This window comes from Trachurus trachurus (genome assembly GCF_905171665.1).
Source record: "Trachurus trachurus genome assembly, chromosome: 12".
Classification (NCBI taxonomy): domain Eukaryota; kingdom Metazoa; phylum Chordata; class Actinopteri; order Carangiformes; family Carangidae; genus Trachurus; species Trachurus trachurus.
In genome coordinates this window covers 14,797,631-14,817,009 of record NC_139908.1, presented here as the reverse complement: position 1 = coordinate 14,817,009, position 19,379 = coordinate 14,797,631, and the positions used below count along the sequence as shown (strand labels likewise).

General features: G+C 43.0%; 2 protein-coding genes across 2 annotated transcripts in view; both read right to left on the bottom strand.

Moving 5' to 3' along the window:
- Positions 1-19,379, bottom strand: part of unc5cb (unc-5 netrin receptor Cb) — a gene marked incomplete at its 5' end in the record, with an annotated part of 106,747 nt that overhangs the window by 38,030 nt on the left and 49,338 nt on the right. Inside the window, 2 exons of the mRNA XM_083984188.1 lie at positions 317-460; positions 7,146-7,376. Of these exons, the coding sequence (XP_083840314.1) occupies positions 317-460; positions 7,146-7,376 (375 nt within the window). The remainder of the gene's footprint in view (positions 1-316; positions 461-7,145; positions 7,377-19,379) is intronic.
- The window catches only part of zmat5 (zinc finger, matrin-type 5), a 346,127-nt gene that overhangs the window by 324,462 nt on the left and 2,286 nt on the right, over positions 1-19,379 (bottom strand). The window lies entirely within an intron of this gene.

Below are 19,379 nucleotides of genomic sequence, written 5' to 3'. Positions count from 1 at the left end.
GCTTTTTACCAACTCAAGTTCAAAGGGACACTTCAGTCCCATGTCAGTAATACTTTTTTTTTTTTTCAACTACATCCATCTCCAGAATCTATAAATCTGTCATGATGCACAAGTCAGTGCGTGAGACACATTTCCTTGGCAGCCAAGAGATTTTGTTTGGAGAGGAGTACAGAGATGGAAGAGGAGATAGAGACTGAGTAATGAGATGAAGAGAGGAATGATGGGAGTGTGTGTGTGTGTGTGTGTGTGTGTGTGTGTGTGTGTGTGTGTGTGTGTGTGTGTGTGTGTGTGTGTGTGGGGGGGGGGGCTTACTCACAAGCGATACGGACGTGGCCTTTGCGACTCTTGGTGGTCCCTGCCGAGCTCCAGGCCACACACTGACACCAGAAGTCCTCAGGCCCAAACAGCTCCTCCACCTGCTCCCGAGTGATCTCTATGCTGGCCTCCCTCACAACCAGGCCTGTGTGGAGAGACGGAAAGGGAGGAGGACAGAGACAGCATGAGAGGAGGGAGGACAGGGTTGGCAGTACAGGATGTGGAAAAGAGGTTTAATGAGGAGAAATGAGGAGAGGAGAGGGGAGAAGTGACAGAAAAGTTCACATTAGTACATCAACAGATCGACAACCAAGTGAAAATAAGCAACTAAAACAGAGGAAATTTAATCTACTGATATCCAATTCACTAACAATCCACATACATGAATGTGTAATATAGATCCTATCATGCAAATCAGTATCATTTACATCAGTCACATCACATGCCTTGACACTGGTGTGTGTGCGAGGCTGTGGATGTGTCAGTCTGGCCCCGATTCTCGAGCCAGAGTGTTGAGCTGTTTGGGTCCGGGCCCTGTGGGGGAGGATTCTCTGCATCATGGCTAACACAATCCTGTTTGCTAACTCCTCTGATTACTGCTCATCTGGGTGCCAGGACCCAAACAAACAAATCATCCCCAAAACAAATGCCTCTACCCACAGCTGCCCCGCTATAGAGCAGATTATGCTACTGCTACAGTGTGCGCACGTCTGTATATGTGTATGTGTTGTGTGCGAGAGCAGACGCGCGGATATGTATTATGCAGTTCAAGAGCATCCACTGAAGATTCTAGTGCAATATCATGCTGTATTTCAGCACTCAATTTGACTGAATGGTGAATCTATGAGAACAATGGTGATATCATGAAATTTTTATGTAAAAAAAAAAAGAAAGCTACAATGAGGCAGATTCCATACTGTGAACAATACTCCTGAGTGTATGAACACAAAGTGAGCAGGATGGAAAGTACCAGAAGTGAATTATTCCCTGTGCGCTCAGACGGTCCCCAGTTCCAGGTGGAAGCTGCCGGTCTCCAGAGTAACCTGAATTTCGATACATATGGATTCGTACCGGAAACATTTTATAGGACACGTTGACTCAATTGTGCCTGAAACAGCTCTTCAGATTTTCAGAAGAACATGCTGTGAATATCCAATGCCAATTCATCTCCATGTGCTGCTCTATTAGGTTTAGATATGGAGGATTAGCAGTTCACTGAAAAAAAAAAAAAAAAAAAAGAAGTCAAGGTTGATGTGATTTTTCTGGAACGGCCACACTCCTACAGTATACTGTACCTGGTCAGCAACGATGTGAAACTGGACTATGACATTAAAATTATGCCTATTTGCTACTGACGGAACTTTTGTGGCTCTAGGAAAGTTTCCCTGCACCATTACACCACAGTCCTCACCACTAAAACCATATAGTTTGCAGGCCAATACCAAATTCAGACCATGTCATCAGTGTTACAAACCGCTATTTGTTGGACCTGACCTCACAACTCTTTTTCTCTCTTCCTTTTTTCCTTTTGCTGCTCTTTATTCACTCATTTGGTGATGACTTATTTTGTGGCCATTTTGGATGGAAGCTGAGTGAGTAACAGACACTGGGAGTCTGGCTGCAGTTGTTACACGTCCAAAGTTTAATGAGTTGTGCACACAATCCTCACACTCGGTAGTTATGTGTGTAGTTATAGTCTGCAATTGCATACAAGACTCCTGCTCCCATTAAACACAAATTACTACTGTTATTGTGAAAAAATATATAATATACATATACAATTTTTATGAACTACTATAATACTAGAGGTCTTTGCAGCTGAGCTTATCTAAAAGATGTCACATATTGTTGTGGTGACATCATTATCAGCCACTGTCTTGCAATCGTGTCACAGATCATTGACTCATCGTCCCAGTGTTCCTTCAATCAGTAATCTCATCTTTGCCTGAAATCTAATTCATTACGTAGTGATTCACTGTCTACTCAACCGGGGACAAAATGGACCAGACTCAAATGGGGTAAGACTGCCAAACAGGTGTTCCTGATATGTTCCTTTAATTTCCCACCACATTTCACCCTCTTTGAATGCAACATCATTCTAGCTCTGTATGGATCCAGTCCTTTCTGCCACATGTGTTACTATCTGCTGAGAAATTTTAATGAACAATTGCAGTCATCAATAAAACAGGTGGCGGCATCTCATTTGTCAATATATTTGTCTCATCTGCTTGTGTGTAAGTTAATATCTGGTACTTTTGAATTACCACCTCTATTTATACAAAGGCTGGGGACGTATTGTACAGTCTGAGTAGGTTAGTGTCTGAATGAAAAATGCAAAGCAAATGGATGGTTGAAAAATGAACATGCCATTTTACTTCAGGTTCAGTGCATTCACACAGCCTCCTTGTTCTGGCACACACACCCGGCACAGTGACATCCCACACACCAGCTTAGCTCTCATGTAAAATTTACACAGTGCGCCGACAGGCAGAGGAACAGCCGCGTCTGTTGTGTGAGCATTTGTCTCTGCATGTGTGTGTGTGTGTGCGTCTAACGGTGTGCGTCTGTGACTGTCTGTGCTGTATGCCAAAGAGTTCGTCTATGGCAAGAGGCTGCACGTTGTTAGTTTGAGAATGTCAAGGATGGATGTGATGTTGGGAGAACATCAAACAACAAAGTAGCAGCGAGAAATCAATAGTGGAAACAATAAGCAGATATGAATTCTCTCGAGGGCGTACAACACACGCCAGAATCAGTTAATTTTTTTTTTCTGTCTAAGCGCCAGAGTGTGTCTGAAGCAGGTCCTACAGTGGTGACTTATCTGTCTGATGCTGTTACTATAGGCCATGAGGCTTAAAGTGATGACGATGACCTGCTATATGTCGACATTAAGAGTCATTCATGACCTCATAGCTATTACTAAAGCTGGATTAAACTCCTTCTGAAGTGTACTTGAAACACATCACAAGACTCACTCGAGCAGCAGAGCAGAGCCTGCTGACCTCATACAGTGACTTCATGTGTTTGCAGTGGTAGCCTTTAATACACTGTACAGCATAACAATGATAACAACTAAACAAACCACGAGGGGCCGTGTCAGGGTCAGTGACGATCGAGGGGCTACTTCACAGCCGTCAATGTGGCCATTAGCTGCAGAAATTATTCTACAATATGTCCCATTAATAGCTGGTTGAAGTAGGGCGCCTCATTGGAGATGATTCATTATTAATGTGGTAATTAAAGTGAGCTAGCCTAGATCTTTGGAGTTAGCACCGACTAAGGTTATTGATCAGACCAGTCAGGCAGAAGAAGAGGCATTGGTCATTGAAGGAGAGCTGGAGGAGGAGGGAGGGTATAAGCGCTCTGATATCTGGCCAGATGGAGAGTACTCCTGCTTGATCTTCTCACTCATATCTCAGAGAGAGTGACAAGCTGTCTCCAGTGTATATTACACTGCCTTTTCCTACTCATAATTAATTTGCTGCTCATTTGCTCTGATCAATGCTCCTCTTGCTCATGAGAGACCACAACCTGCAACACGAGGAGGTAAAACGCTACGGTATTCAGGCGACGGCAGGATGAATATGTGACGCTGTCATCACGTCTTGCACCCAATCATTGCCTTTTCATTCTTGCTTCCCGTTAAGTGACATTTCCTGCACATGATCTGAATCTTTGCCTTCTTTCATATCACATCGCAGCGGTAAAATAAGCTGAACTTTAGCAGGAACTCTTTTACACATGCAGGCACAGGTGACAGTGTGAATAAAACTTTTTTTTTTTTGTTCATTGTTTGAGTTCTTTTCTGGGAGCAGCACTTCCTTTTTCTGATTTTTTATTGTGTTAACCGACCTTCTGTTCAAAGGATAATCACATGCAATCAAAAGCTCTATTATTTTCTGTGCGTAATCACCTGCTCCTTAGGAAATGATAATGTCCAATTCTACTTCCTGAGACGGTAATCAGTTCTAATGTGCTATACGTACTTTTGAGGGGTATTTTCACTGTCACATGTGGCACCCATGTGGTAAGTACACATTCAGTACCAGCATGGGTGCCTGAAAAGCCATTGTGTACAGTACTGTAGGTGCTATCAGTGAATCAGTCATTTTGCTGATTACACTGCAACTCATGGTGCACAAATTAAGCTCTTGACTGGGAGTTATTTTCAAGACACTTTTACTGTTGTTTGTGTCATAAAAAGAATGAAACCCCTTTGAAACTTTTCATGTTTTATTGTGGTAAATCAGATTAATGTGATGCTGATCAACAGGAAAAGACCCTTTCATGTTTATTTAATTATAAAAAGGCAAAATAATTGACTGCATAAACTACCGTATGAAACTCCTCCAGGTCAGTATTTAGTAGATGCAACTTTGGCAGCAACAGCAGCCTGTAATTCTGCACGGGCAGGTCTGTATTAGCTTTGCACATCTTGACAAAGCCATTTTTCCTCCACAAAACTGTTCAGGCTCTGTTATATACAGAGATAAGGGGGTTGTGAGTTAATGGTGTTTTTCAAGTCCAGCACCAAATACTCACTTGGGCTGACATCTGGACTCAGCTTGATCGGCCAAAAAGCTCAATTTTGCTCTCGTCACATCATACAACGATCTTACAGCTGACTTGAATCTCCCACATGCCTCCGGGCAAACTGCAGCCAAGATGTCATAAGTGTGTTGTTTTAAGAGCAATAAAGTTGCGACCAGCAAAGCACTCAGACAGCTGCTGTTGTATGTACTTTCTGTCCAGTCTGAGCTTTTAAAGATTGTAGCACCCTCAGAACTGTCATAGGCTTATTGGTGGCTTTCCTCACTAGTTTTCCCCTGGGCGACTCGAACTCTGTGCCATACTTTTGCTACTTCTTATGACTACTTTCATTGTGCTCCAAGGGATGTCCAGTCACATGAAGGTTTCCTTGTATCCAAACTCTTACTTGTGCCTCTTCAGCTTTTCATCTCGCCTTTTTAGAGTTGCCCGGGGTGTTAGTTTGTTTTTCGTTGTGTAGATTTTTACACAACAGTGACTCACCAAATCTGCAGTACAGGTGCATTTACACAACAAATAACTGAACCCCCTTGTTTACATGCAGTGCTTCCTAATTAACTAATATGCGGCTTGCTCCGGCTCGACCGGTGATAATTGACTAAAGCAAACAACACTTTCAGAAGCCACTATTCTATTTTAAAAGCCAAAAGCACACACGCAAACTCTACAAGGCCGTTCCTGTGCATGTACTGTACAGTATTTGGTAGTCAGCACCTTGGTTGTCACAGGAGTCGAACATCTGGATGAGGATAGAACAGATGAACACGAACATCTTCAGTTTCTGTGCTTGCTCTCACTCTCTCTCCGTCTCTCGCACTCTCTTAATCTCATTATCTCTCATTTCGTCTTATTTTCATAAGATCTTAAGTCCTCGCCAACATGAAAGTGAGACACAGAGAGAGGACGAGAGGAAAAAAAAGACACAAAGGGGGAGGGGATGAGGAGGGTATAGAGGGAGAGATCAAATTTCTTCAGGCTACACTCAGTGGTATTGACCAGGCCGGCCACTTTCTATCGGTGTTCCTTTTCTGTCAATCTGGGGAAATCAGAGAGCAATGGAGTGGGCTGAGAGAGGCTGCACAACACACAACTCCACTGGGCTCCAGTGGTGCTGTGTGTATGTTTGTGTGTGTGTGTGTATTGGTGGTGGTGGTGGTGGTGGGGGTGGGGGTGCAAGAGCATAAATGAATGAATATCTGTGCAGTAAATAGCCTGTGGATATGGCTGTGTAGAGTGGGTGTGTGTTTGATATGTGGGTTGTTTTCCATGTTGATGCTTTTAGCACAAAACCTTCCGACACAAAGGCTAAGAGCCGCTGCTACCTTAGCCTTCTGCTTTGTCATAATCAGAACTATGAAACGCATCCTCAGATCTGCGTACTTTTCCTCAAGTATACTAGGTCGAAATGAAATGATTTCAGGTTGCGATTCAGGTTGTTTTTTCAATACTCCATTTATGTTTGTTGTGCTGGTTGCAGCATTCCCTCTCTGTCTGTGTATCTGCTTTTGTATCTTGTTCCTGAGCTGGCTGCTGTCTTTAGTGCTGCTTCCCATTGAAACAGCACTTGAGAGGTTTTTTTTTTATTAAATACACGACATACAACATGTAAGGGAATGTTTGGTTGCTGAAGTATATGTAAGTGTGTGCCCGAGCACTCACATTTAAGTGGAGGAGCAGCTGTCAGTGTGTGCGTGTATATGTGTGTGTGTGTGTGACAATGCAGACTTGTGTGGCAAAACAGTGGGATGAAAAGGGTAAATGCGATGTGATTGGTACCTGTGGGCGACAGAAAGAACTCAATTTCCAATACAGCAGCTGAATGCAGCCAATCAGTGCTGGGCTGTTGTGTGTAATGGCTCCGGTGCCTTCAGGGGCCGAATTCTGTCGAAAACAACCCTGCTGGAGCTTCACTACCTTCACTTCCTCTCGATGCTCACAAACATGTACATAAACACACACCTACACACTTAAAGGCATACAGACACACACACACACACCTCAGAAATGATGGTGCTAGTGTGCCAAAAGGAAAAAATGTCCTCACTGAGACATTTTCATTTCTGCAAATAAGGTGATGCCATGTACAATTGATAAGCACACAAGCCATTATGTGTCCGTAAACACATTCTAGTGATCAAATTGTATGTGGACGTGTGCTTTGATCAACCCGTCCACATACAAAATGATGAATATACAATACAACATTGATGATATACAGGAAGTGTGAGATCCCAAGGAATAGGGTGAAGGTTGGGGTGAATGTTCGTGTTGTGTTCACTGACCAGAGTTCTCGTCAACCCGCTCCTCCACTGTGTGCTCCTTCTGGTGAACCCACTCGCTGTTGCACTTGAAGTAGATCTGGGTGGCGGGTGTGGCCTTGCAGTATAAATTGACTGGCTTGTTCTTGACAATGTAAGCCTCCTCTGGTTCCATCAAAAACACAGGCAGCGGCTCTGGGGGGTCTGAAGGGAAGGTTTCCGGCAGCTCACCGAGACCAATGAAGTCATCGTCAACTGTGAAGAGAGAGAGAGATAGGGGGGCAGGGATGGAGGGAGGCAGGGACGGAGGAAGGGACACAGGCACAGATGAAAGAAAAGATGAAGGGAGGCAGAAAGCCCCAGAAAGAAAGCAAAAAAGAGAGAGAGAAAAGAAGATGGGGTTGGGAGAGAGAGAGGGGGGAAGCAGACAAGAGACAGTGGGACAGTGTATTATAACCACAGTCTTTGCATGGGATTATCCATTCTCACAGCACACAGTGAAATCCCTATCATTTGATATTGTGGAATGTTTACACAAGTGTATTTTGGAGAGCAGGAAATTCTGGGATTCCTTGCAGGCAATAAGGCTGCATGGATTTACAGAAACCAGGCCTTGCTCGGTCTAACCACAACCAGCTACTGCTGAGAAACGACGGAGAGGCAGAGCCAATAATGAGAAGCAGGGTTCAGAGGTTGACTCTGAGGAACTAAAGTTATAAGCTGATCTCTCTCTGTCTCCCAGATTCTCTCTCTCACTCTCTCTCTCTGTCTCTTTACTTTTGTCTCTCTCTCTCTCTCTCTCTCTCTCTCTCTCTCTCTCTCTCACACACACACCCCCTCACAAGCTCACAGACACTGACACGCGTGCACACACACATGCAGCAGATCTAATGACCTCAGGCTTTTGGCCCAGTTTGTGCCATTCCTCGGATACTTCTGCAGTAGACAGATACGCTTCCCTGTAATTACAACTCCCTTTCATCTCCCTGTCTTAAATCACATACACACAACTGCATGCGTGCGCGCACCCCGCTCGCACACAAGCGCGAAACAAACGCTCGCACTGGCACAAAACATCGCAAGCACACAAATACATGGGCACACACGCCCACGAGCGAGCACGGCTAACTTTCTAACTCTTTGAAGAGAGGAGGATGAGGCCTATTCGCCACCCCATTTGTCACCTCCAGAACTGTTCTATTCTTACCATCGAACCGGTAGACATCAATTATTCACAAGTGTGAAGGATAGAAGGCAGAGTAATAGAGACAGAGATACAGTGGGGAAACAGAAGGTGAGAGAGAGAAAGAGAGAGAGAGAACGAGGGAGGAGGAAGAACAGAGACAGACGGTGAGAGTAACTCAGCCAGGCAGACGTAGATTGAGCCACTGAAATGGAGTTGGGCAGACAGACAGAAACATAGCACAGGATGACAGAAACAGCGAAGCAGACTGTTTGGATAACAGAGGAGTTTATCAGCCCATCAGTAATTCTTCCATGTCCTTCTATCTACCCGCCTCACTGTCCTGTGTGGACATGCTGGAGCCTTGTTGTCTGACAGAGGTTGCCTCCTGGATGCTTTGAGAGCACTAAATAATGTCTCGGCTGAGCAGATATCTCCCCATGATGTCTCTCTAATGTTATCTCTCCCTCCATACCTGCCACAGATTGAAGTTGATTGCTAGGAAATGAAAGGGCATGGGGAGCCAATCAGAAAATGACCAAAGCCGTCCTCACCACAGGGAGAGGGAGGGATTCGTCTGTGTTGTGTTATGAAAGACGTACGATGGCGGTATAATTTGTGTGCCTGTGTGAGTGCGCTTTTTAAGCATGAAGAGTATAAACTTGCTTCACTTTCTCCTAATCTGCTGCTAATTGACTAGACACAGTAAATCCTCAAGTGACTTCTGACCTTTAAGAGAAACTGCTTCTTTTACACATTTTGTGTGGGTGCAACAAAAAGCTGGAACAAGAGCTTTAGTCCATCAACTTTCATCTTTTGCTGTCAAAACAAGAAAAAAACTTTGAAACAGTGTCAAGCTTTTCATCCTTTATGTCTTCATGTAGGTGATGACTCTTTAATGTAGAAGTCTATTTCAGCAGACCTTGGCTAAGTCTGTTCTTTTCTGCTCCATAGTCCTCAGTCCACCCACATCCTCAGCCAGGGGACCCTGACCCAGAAACCAAGGAAACTCATTAAAGATTGTGTTAGCCTTCTTTCACCCTCCATTCCCATTATCTCTCCATCTCTTTCTCTCCCTCCTGGCTCCCTCGCTCTGTCGAACTGTGAGGCAGAGAGAGATCTGAAACAGCCATGAAAGCGTGGCTCCCTTACACACATAGCGACGTGCGTCTTGCATGCTCACACACACGCACACACACACATACACCCGCGCATGCATTAATGCGCACAGGAGCACACACAAACTTGCTCACAGATATTCGAATTCATAAACTTCCTCAGTGCGAGAAATAATACATTCAAGTGAATGGAACTAGCCCTCCAGTGAAAAATCAGCCCAGAAATGAAAAAACAAGCCACATGACAAAAATGAAAGACCCCGACTCTTACCAATCATGCTGCAGCCCCCACCCACCCACCCACCCACCCACCAAACATGCCAGCATCTCCCTCCCTGGTGAACAGAATACTGAAAGCATGCAGAAGCTCAAAGAGAAACATCACTTTTTTCTGGCTCCCCCTCGCACCAACTCCAACGGTTCATAATGAAATAGTTTAGAGGTTTAGGCGCCGCCATGTTCTGCATGATGCAATCTCCGTGGAAACACACAGCCACGGTGTGTGTGTAATAACAAGCCTATTACTCAACAAGTGCGTAGAAATATTACCATACTTAAGCATATCAAATATGCATTATGAAATAATTCTCCCTCTTTTTCAGTGTCATATCCCTTTAAAATGAACATTAATATGGCATGCCTCCACTGTTTGATAAGCATTATGGATTTTTCAGAGCATTTGTAATTCTGTGGCTTGATTTTAATCAGAACATTTCTGAATTGCCTGCACATTAAGTGTTTAACATTTAATGAAATATGTCCTCCAAGCACTTTTGTTCAAACTGTATTTTGCTCTGTAATTGGGGTGAGTTTTCCTAATTCATTGTAACTCTTATTAGTGAATATTTTAAGACTCAAATTGAATATTAGTTGAATATTATATCAGTTCCACATCCCAACTACATAAAAAGTTTTAAAGATAAATGAGCTCCACATTGCTCTCAAAATAAAGTTAATGATGAAATGCGCCTTCTTGCATTGTCAGTGAATTCATCAGGTAGGGGGGGAAATGATTTGGAGAAAAAAAAGAAGCAAATTAAAAAGGGATCAGAAATAATCTAATTAATCCAAGCTTAGCAAGTGGGAGTGAAGGGAGGTATGAGAGGGTCTTGGCAATCAGCCCCTCTTTGGTTTGAGTCAACTCCAATAGCTGTGGGAGTGGAGCAATATTAAGGGATGATTACATTTTGGACACGAGCAAATCAAAGTCAAGCCAGTCTCATAACCCTGGCACAGGCTCACATCAACACACAGTGTCAGAGATAAGACACACACCTCAAAGACGAATACAAAGAGGCTCATCGTGAGCTAAAAAAAGAATATCAGTGTTACATAAATATATAAACTGTTGCATAGAGAAGTGCGCAACTCCCACTCCAAACACACAACATACACACATGCAGAAATTTGCATCAGGTTATAGCGTTTGCTCCCTGCAGCTTCTCAGTGTGGGATAAACAACTCACCAAGACTAAAACGACCTGTCCAATTAGCAGAAGTGTGCGTTTCCTGTGTTCCTTGTTTCTGCTACAAGTTGGTATTGACAATATTTTCCTTTAACGTTGTCTGGGTAACCATCACCTCACTGAATCTTGGACACCACAGGGGCATAATGACTACATCAATAGTTCCCACTGGAAATGAGCACAAGCTGGTTTTATCAAGAATCGTCTGGCAAATGTAGTTCAAGCACACCTTGAAAGAAGCTGCAGTTATACCTCTCAAAGCATTAATACTCCCCGACTCTGCAATCAGTACGCCTCCATTACTGGACCATCATTTCATTAGTCACATTAATGAGGTCTATTGTGCTGAGAACAGTGAAAACTGATGACAGGACGCCCGGAATACATTAGACGTCGAGTCAGTGTCCAGACCGCGATGACTTTGACCCGGCCTACAGCAGCTCCTCTATCATCTTTTCACAAATTCTTTAAGACCATAAATGGTCTGTGTGATTTTACACGCTGACATTATATGTCACCAGGAGCCAAAGTCGATTCTCCATGAGAGATCCTCTGGAAACCTGCCAACACTAGACATAGAGGGATATCGGTAAATCTCCCTACATGGCTCCAGAGTGAGGGGAAGAAGCATTTAACAGCAAGGCACATGAGACCAGATTATTACGCACTTAGGATTCACTAACATGGTGAACCCATCTCTAGTGTCACATTGAAGATCACAGATTCATCCAAGTTTATCTAAGCATAAAGCCGTATGTCTGGCTTAGGAAGGCTATACCTCCAATATTTGATATGCCAACACTGTTAAAGACACTGTAAAGATACTGCATGGTTCGTTTTCATGGCATCAGTGATGGAGCCGGACCACAAAGGTGAAGTAAAGACACCTACTAGAGAACATATGAATGTAAAGAATGTGCCACATACTTTGCTTGGAGACCTTTTATAATAGCACAATTCTCCTGTCAAGGCTGTCAATGCAAGACTGACATAACCATAATGAGACAATGGAAACCATGGTTACACAGGACCTGGTTGTCCACTATGACACAAGGTCTACAGTATAACTCCAGTTTTTATTTAAAAAAAAGAAAAGAAAGAAAGAATCAGGTCATCTAACATCATTTTATCACCTACAGTATGATCTACTACTATCTGTCTTAAAAATCTTTTAACAATTAACAAATACCAATATCAGTACTTGGGTTGTTGCATAACATGGTTGGCTGATAAATGCAACTTTAAAGGCACATTGTTGACTTTAAATTAAAAAGATAGAAATGTCATCTCTACGGTGCTTTTAGGTTATACCCTACACACGCTATGTAAGCTGTAGGGATCTATCATCTGTCTTCCCCGTGCTGCACGCCTCTGCTGAATATTCTTAAGACTGTATTTCTTATATCATATATTGTATATGTCTGTGATAACCGCTTTTGAATGCTGGCCACTGACACCACTGTGCAAGATAAGCTCTCTCTATTCTATCTGTGCTCAAGCAGATTTATTGTCCCAGGGAAAGCACTGTATCACTGGGGCCAATGTTTCCCTTCCATCAGGGGAGAGTCAAGCATGAACAAGGATGAACACTGGCATAAATCTTCTCCCTCTTCATTCCTGTTTTATTCCTATTTATCCTCTTCACCCTCCTCTCTTTCCTTCTCGCTTTCACTTTTCTTCCCACTCATCCTCCTCATCCCTGCTCCAAATAGAGACAATGCCCTGTAAGTGGCTGGCCAGATAGCTAGACAACAGGGAGTTTTACTGGGAGATGTTTTTGCTATGCTGCCATGGGGAAGGACAAGAGGTGGTTTTCAGCTGAGTGGTCAAGCAGAATAATAAACCACTCAGCTGTCATGTCAATTGAAGCAGGATAAATAGACTGTCAATCAGATCTACCTATAAATGAGCTTTGAGCACACCTACCCATTATATTGAGTGAACATAAATCAATGGTAATGACTTTCCCCAGTCAATACTTGTTAGTATTGGATTAAGTAAAGACCCCATACATCCCGATGGCTTAAATCAATATGTATGGCTGTTGTTTTAAAAGCACAATCCTTTAGAAGCTTCACGAGAAACAGGCAAAATGAGCACAGGCTTCCCTCTACTCCAAATGTCTCTTTCCAGCCGAGTGCTTTATATACACTAATGTGTCTGCACACATTGTCTGCAGGGCCCTATCTAACGCTTGGCTGCAGCAGGTATTTATTGATTACTGTTGGGTTCCAGTGACCCCCCTCCCTTGCCCTGTCCTATCTGAGCTTCACTGCTGGGGCGTGCTAAGCACACTCATATTTCATCTCTCGGGAATCCTGCCATCTCAAAACCTAGCAGGGGAGGAGTAGTTAAGAAAAACAAGCAGACATTCCCTAAAGTTAAAAGTCAGACGGTTACAACATTAACCTCCCAATCAGTTCACGGCTCACAGTCATTCCAGTGCGGGCCAGATTCTCCAATGACCTGAAGAGGGCTCATGCACACTAAAGCAGCTAAATAAACCAAATGAATAATTCAATCTGGACGTTATAGAAAGGTCCAATTCATGGGCCTTATCTTTACCAGAGGATGTGTGGTAATTGGAAAAATGAACCTGCACAAAATGATTTAGCCCACTGCAGTAAAGTGCAAACACACAGCTGGAAGGAAAGCGGTTGTATTACTGAGGAGAAGGTCTGGAGATAAGCGGTAAAAAAAAAAATCTATCTAATAGGAAATGGACATTCACGCGGTAAATTGTACCCTGTGTTTTCCTTTCTCCCTTCCACTGATCCCCATTTTAGCTTATTAGGTGGAGAAAAGAGAGGAGAATCCAATATCAAAAAAACAAAACACACAGTAAAAGCAGCCATTATGTTGTGTAATCAGAGCACGGTCTTCCTCCTCTCTTCCTGTCTTTGCACATCCAGTCATCTCTTACTGGTTGGCGGTGTTTACATGTTCTCTCTGGTCCTTATCCCTGACCTTCACTCAGCCTTCTCAGGCTACACTCTGGCAGGAGGCAGCTGGTGGTTGCCAGGGTCATGCTAGGCCTTGGCCACTGTCTGTCCACCCACATCACAGTGCCAGGAAAGGCAAGGTCAAAGTATCATGGTAATTAAGGCTCATCATTTCAAATCCTCACAAATTTTCATCCTCCCAAAAATACACAGGTTTATAAAAGTTTAAATGAATTTTCATTGAGAATTTTTTTTTCTTGGTCATTGTCACATGTTTAAATGTTGCTGTGCTTCTTGCCACCTCAACAATCACAGTTCTCTTGAAAACAAATTTATTCCAGTAATATTTAAGAACAAAATGGAGAATGCAAAAAAAAGAAAGAAAAAAAAAGACATTAAATGAAAAATAACTAGCTAACTAATTTAGCAGTTTTGTAATTAAAAGATCCAGAGTGATAATGGGATAACCCTAACCCTAATGGGAATAACAGAAAGTATAAGAAAATAATACTGAGCGATCTTGCTTGTGTTCAAACGTTCAAGAGACTATGCATTGTACTATTTCATAAGATCACACACAGTAACACAGTAACATAAACACAGAAGAATAAGAAGCATGTTATGTCACTAACTGAGAGAGAAAGGTCAATAAGCAGGTTACTGTATGTGGGAACCTTTCTTCTCAGAGCAAAGGTCACGCTGCTTTGATGCACAAAGTATTTATCAATGGGACTTACAAAGCATTCATCTGTTTAACATGTTTCTAACGTTGTCTGTTACACTGTGTTCATACAGTATGTATACTAGTTAGTTTTACATCACTGAAGAGGCTTGAAGTGAAATAAATCTGTTATCGGTTTCTTTCCCCGCACCTTTCTCACATGCGTCACAATCTCTGTTTTTCTACAGCTTTTATAAATGTTTCTCAGCTCACTCTCCAGCAGTTATGGTTTTCCGACGTTCTGCCTGTGCTGTATATTCCCATTCACTCCCCTCCTCCTCCCTTCCTCCCTCCCATTTGCTCCCTCTTGGATGAAAAGCCATTTTGGTGGTTGATCGGAGAATGATGCTGCTACTTAGAGAGTCACTCCATCAGCACCAAGAGAGGAGAGAGGAGAGGAGAGCAAGGAGAGAGAGAGAAAAGCTCAGGAGGAGTAGTGGCTCCCTGGGGCGCTGTAGCTGTGATGGGTGAGCTGTCAAACGCCCCATTGTCCAAATTACCCAGCAAGCACCATGTCACCACCCGGGACTAATTTACGGTGCGGTGCGGGACGGCACAGACATCAGTCTCTGAGCAGAGTCCACCGGAGAGACAAGAGGGGGAAATGGTGTAAAGGAGGAGCTGTAAGGGGAGGGGGTCCAACCTTAACACCTTCCAAAGAGGTGCAACAAGGCTTCAAACACAGACAGTACAAGACAAACCCCAATTACCTCCATGTGGGTTTTAATATTTGCTGCCTTTATGCTTCATAGCTTCAATGACAGGTGTCAATATGAATATGTGTCATGCTTCCCTGCCCCGCCCACCCACTGCCGGCCGAACACACAGATTCAATGATGCACAAACACTTTAATACAGTTTTAAGGCAGCCATCGCATGCAGAAGCCCCTTGCTTGACTTCACTTGCTGTCATAACGACTGGTCCTTTTAGCCCAAACTGGCATGCCCATTCACTTGTCACACCCCTGGGTGCCCATAGCCAGACAGGGCCATCACCCTGCGCCATACCGACCGGTGGGCCATGGAGTGGAGCGGTTCTTGTCAGTGGAGACGTGTCCTACTCTTTGACCCCTCACTGTGCCCAATAGCTTGATGCGTTGCCTCTACTTTGGCTAATTGGCTCAGAGCAGCGGGCAGAGCCGTTCTGCCACCAGCAAGAGGCCAAAAGACCAGAGCATCCAAAACATACAAAGAGTAAGACGACAACAGGAACACAGTATCATCATACCAAAAAGCTACAATCACAGTAGGCCACATCACTATTATACCAGCAGAAAACACTCCACAATTGTTAAGTATTATATTTACACTGTTGCATTCATATTTCACAAGATATTCAAGGAGAGGGCACTTCATGGTGAAACAAAAGCCGAAAATGGTTGACCAGCACAGCAGTGTATTTTTTTTTTTACATTACATTACAGGGTATGATTCGAGCTGATGCTGAGGGAGGCAAAGAAGTAGATTCAAAGAGACAGCTTGAAAATTCTCTCACCACTACTTATGCCATTCACCGCCATTGTAATCACTTTGCGAACTGGAGGAGGGCTAAATATCAAAGAGAATGAATGATAACTAATTCATTCTCTGTGCCAAATTACAATGCTGAAAAGAAGTGAGAGTGGAGGCTGCCAATCTATTTATCAGCTTTACTTACACAAGGCTGCAGAGGTGTAAAGTACAGTACAAGTGCTGATGCTTTCCGTAAGTATTTCCATTGTGCATATTCAAGTGTGCATTACAGCCCATCTTACATTCTGCTACATTACTCTCGCAACACTGTGCACAAAAAAACATGACTAGAGCTCTTGAAGTTGCCATGCAAAATTAAAATTCATAAAATTTAATAAAAGAAAGTTCGCATTTGGATGTCTTTTTGTTCTGTGTTGTATTATGATATGCTTGCATTTCAGTGATAATGATCACCAACCAGAAATTCAGCTGCTATGAGCTGCATGTCACTGGACTCTACAGCAATGATGATGAAAACAGGTACAACATTGACATAATGGAATAATAGAATAATAAACTGATATTGGTACTTTTTATTAAATCATCGCAGATATAGTATAACAAGGTATTAAATGAGAATGTGAAAACAATGCCACAATGTTGTTGCTAGTGTTGATGAACTTGTCGACTGTTACACCCTGAATCTTCAGCTTTCCTCGACTTTACAGAGCTCCGTAGCAAGTTTTAGCTCTTTGTTTAGCCGTGTAACTCACAGCTTTACAGTTCTTCACTCACACTCTCATAGTGTCATTTATGTCATGTCACAGCAGCAAAAAAAAAAAGTATTTTTCTTTTCCTGATGCACAGAGCAGTGATAGAATCCCGTGTTTAAATTACAAATTTTCATACATCAGTGCAGTGCTTGAGGAGACATATCAGGATGAATGTGTAGATGGATGATGACAATAAGAACTGTCAGTGCAAATGACAGCTTAAAAAAATAAAATAAAAATAATAAAAGGCAGATATCCAGTCACTCGTAGTGTTTCTCTGTACAAGAATGACATTATGCAGAAGAGGACATACCACCCCCACACATGTGCACACACTTCCCACATATGCACGCCTCGCACATGCAGTATATCCTGGAGCACTCAGACGTCCAACCCCTCCACACACATATGAAATCCCTGGCAGCATTTCATCTGAAGGACACTACAGACTGAAGTGTGTCACAATGTGTGAGACACCGTCCCCAGAGCGCACACAGTCTATTCTCCATGTCTGTCACTGAATCTGGCTGCCTGCTTATTCCCCTGAGACACACACTCACACAGACACACACACATACATGCGCACACATAGATATGTACAGCCCTCACACATCAGCCCGCTAAATCACATACCTGCCATCTCGTCAATCAAATTGCAAGGTGAGAAAACATTAGAGCTTTCAGAAGTTCTGCGATATCTTATCTCTCTAGACCTGTACGCTCTGTTGTGTTCCCAACTTTACTGGTGAGCTGAATAAAAGGAACCTGCAGCCATGTGCTCAAGCTTCAGATGTGTATTGAAAATAAGGAGATCAGTATTTACTTCATGCCATGATACACCAAACGTAGGTGTATGGCCTAATGCAGGCTGTGATGGTGCAACCGTGGGTGTGTGTCTGCGGTGGGCTGGGTGAGGTATGTGACTGCCTGTGTGTACATGTGTCTGTGTGTGATGGCTGAATTAATGTGACAAGGCAGATGTAATGCAGAATCATAAATCTTAGCCTCAGGATCAGTAGAGGGAGAGCAGGAGGTGATGTTACAAAAGACGCACACACACACACGCATACACACACACACACACACACACACCACCATTATGATGCTGATAATAAAAACAAGACTCCAGCCGCAATAGCCAGCTAATAGACATCACTCTATATCTGGCCCCAAAGGTTATGACATGCACACACACATACACACATATACTGTATATGCACACATGCACATGGCACCGCAGAATACAAATCCACACAAAACACAAACTCTATCCACTTTTCCAGCAATTTATTATGCCGCTCTGAGCCCAGCAGCTCAAGTGTTAGATAGGGCTGTAATGCTGTTAAAATCTTAATACTGTTACACAAGCTCTCTGTTGTACAACATGCTAATTCTTTACTTACTTTAGAGAGCATTGGATGGGATTCTGAAAAAAAAAAGTAAAATAAAAAAATAATAACATGACAGCATTTCCGTTCTCAGTATTGCTACAATTCACTGCAGCAGGATCACAGATGACGCTGTGGCTGTTGTTACCGGAAGATCCAACATGGCTCATTGTCAAACTCTCCTGACCAGCTGATCAGTAGACTCAGTCCCACCAGACTGCACAGCATGTTGACAGCTGCCACTATTTACTGTTGATTTACTACTACTGCACTTTTGTTGTACTAAGCACAAACCTAATTGTTGGTTCTACTTGTGATTGCTCCCTTGAAAGCTGATCTATGCACCGCCTGTACATATGTAAATTCATTTCAACAGGTACCTTCTTTTTCTGGTTGCTCTTATGGGTTTTGGCGTGCACATTATAAGGCATTCTGCCAGTGGAGAAGCAAGTTATCATCCTTGCACACATGCATCGGGCTGAGCTGGTTTAGCTGCAGACATATTTTCCGGTGAATTAAAACAATAATTAATGCAGCACCTCATACTGTATCTGCATTTCTGAGAACGCTTGATATTCACCTCACATACACAATCATAAACATTCATCTCACTCTGCCTTCATTCGTGTTACAGTGAAATACCTATACCTATTTATTACCGATTTCGCCATATAAGGCATATTTGCTGAGCTGCACAGGAATTCAGCAGGACGTGCACCATGCTTGGCTGCCTCACAATGGTTTTGTGGTGTCGAATTTTCCTCTTGTATTTGGGTAGCTCTACTGTTTCTTCCTGCATGTTTATTCAAGGGTAGCCAGGATGCTTGCTTGGCTCACGTCTAAAATGAAAAGGGCTTTGTAAGCATTCAGGGGGAATTTCAACACAGGCTACAGTAGCAGTGTACAGTGTCTACGGTGTATAATTGCAGAAGGGTCTCAGCTTTTTATTTTATTTTGGGGTGTGTCAAGACTCTACCTGCTGACTTACCTGTGAATTTGCATGCACATGGTACATTTGAGGATCTACTTTTATTTCATTCCATAGAATAAATACATTCACCAGTCCAGAACCTCATACTTTATGCTAGACAGATTTAACCAATCAATATATTGGGCTTGTTTTACTGGCTTTAACCAGAACAACAAGAAAGCTGTTGTCTCTGCCTATTTCACACACTTCCTTTCCACTGTAATATCTGCTTGCAAAGAAATGAC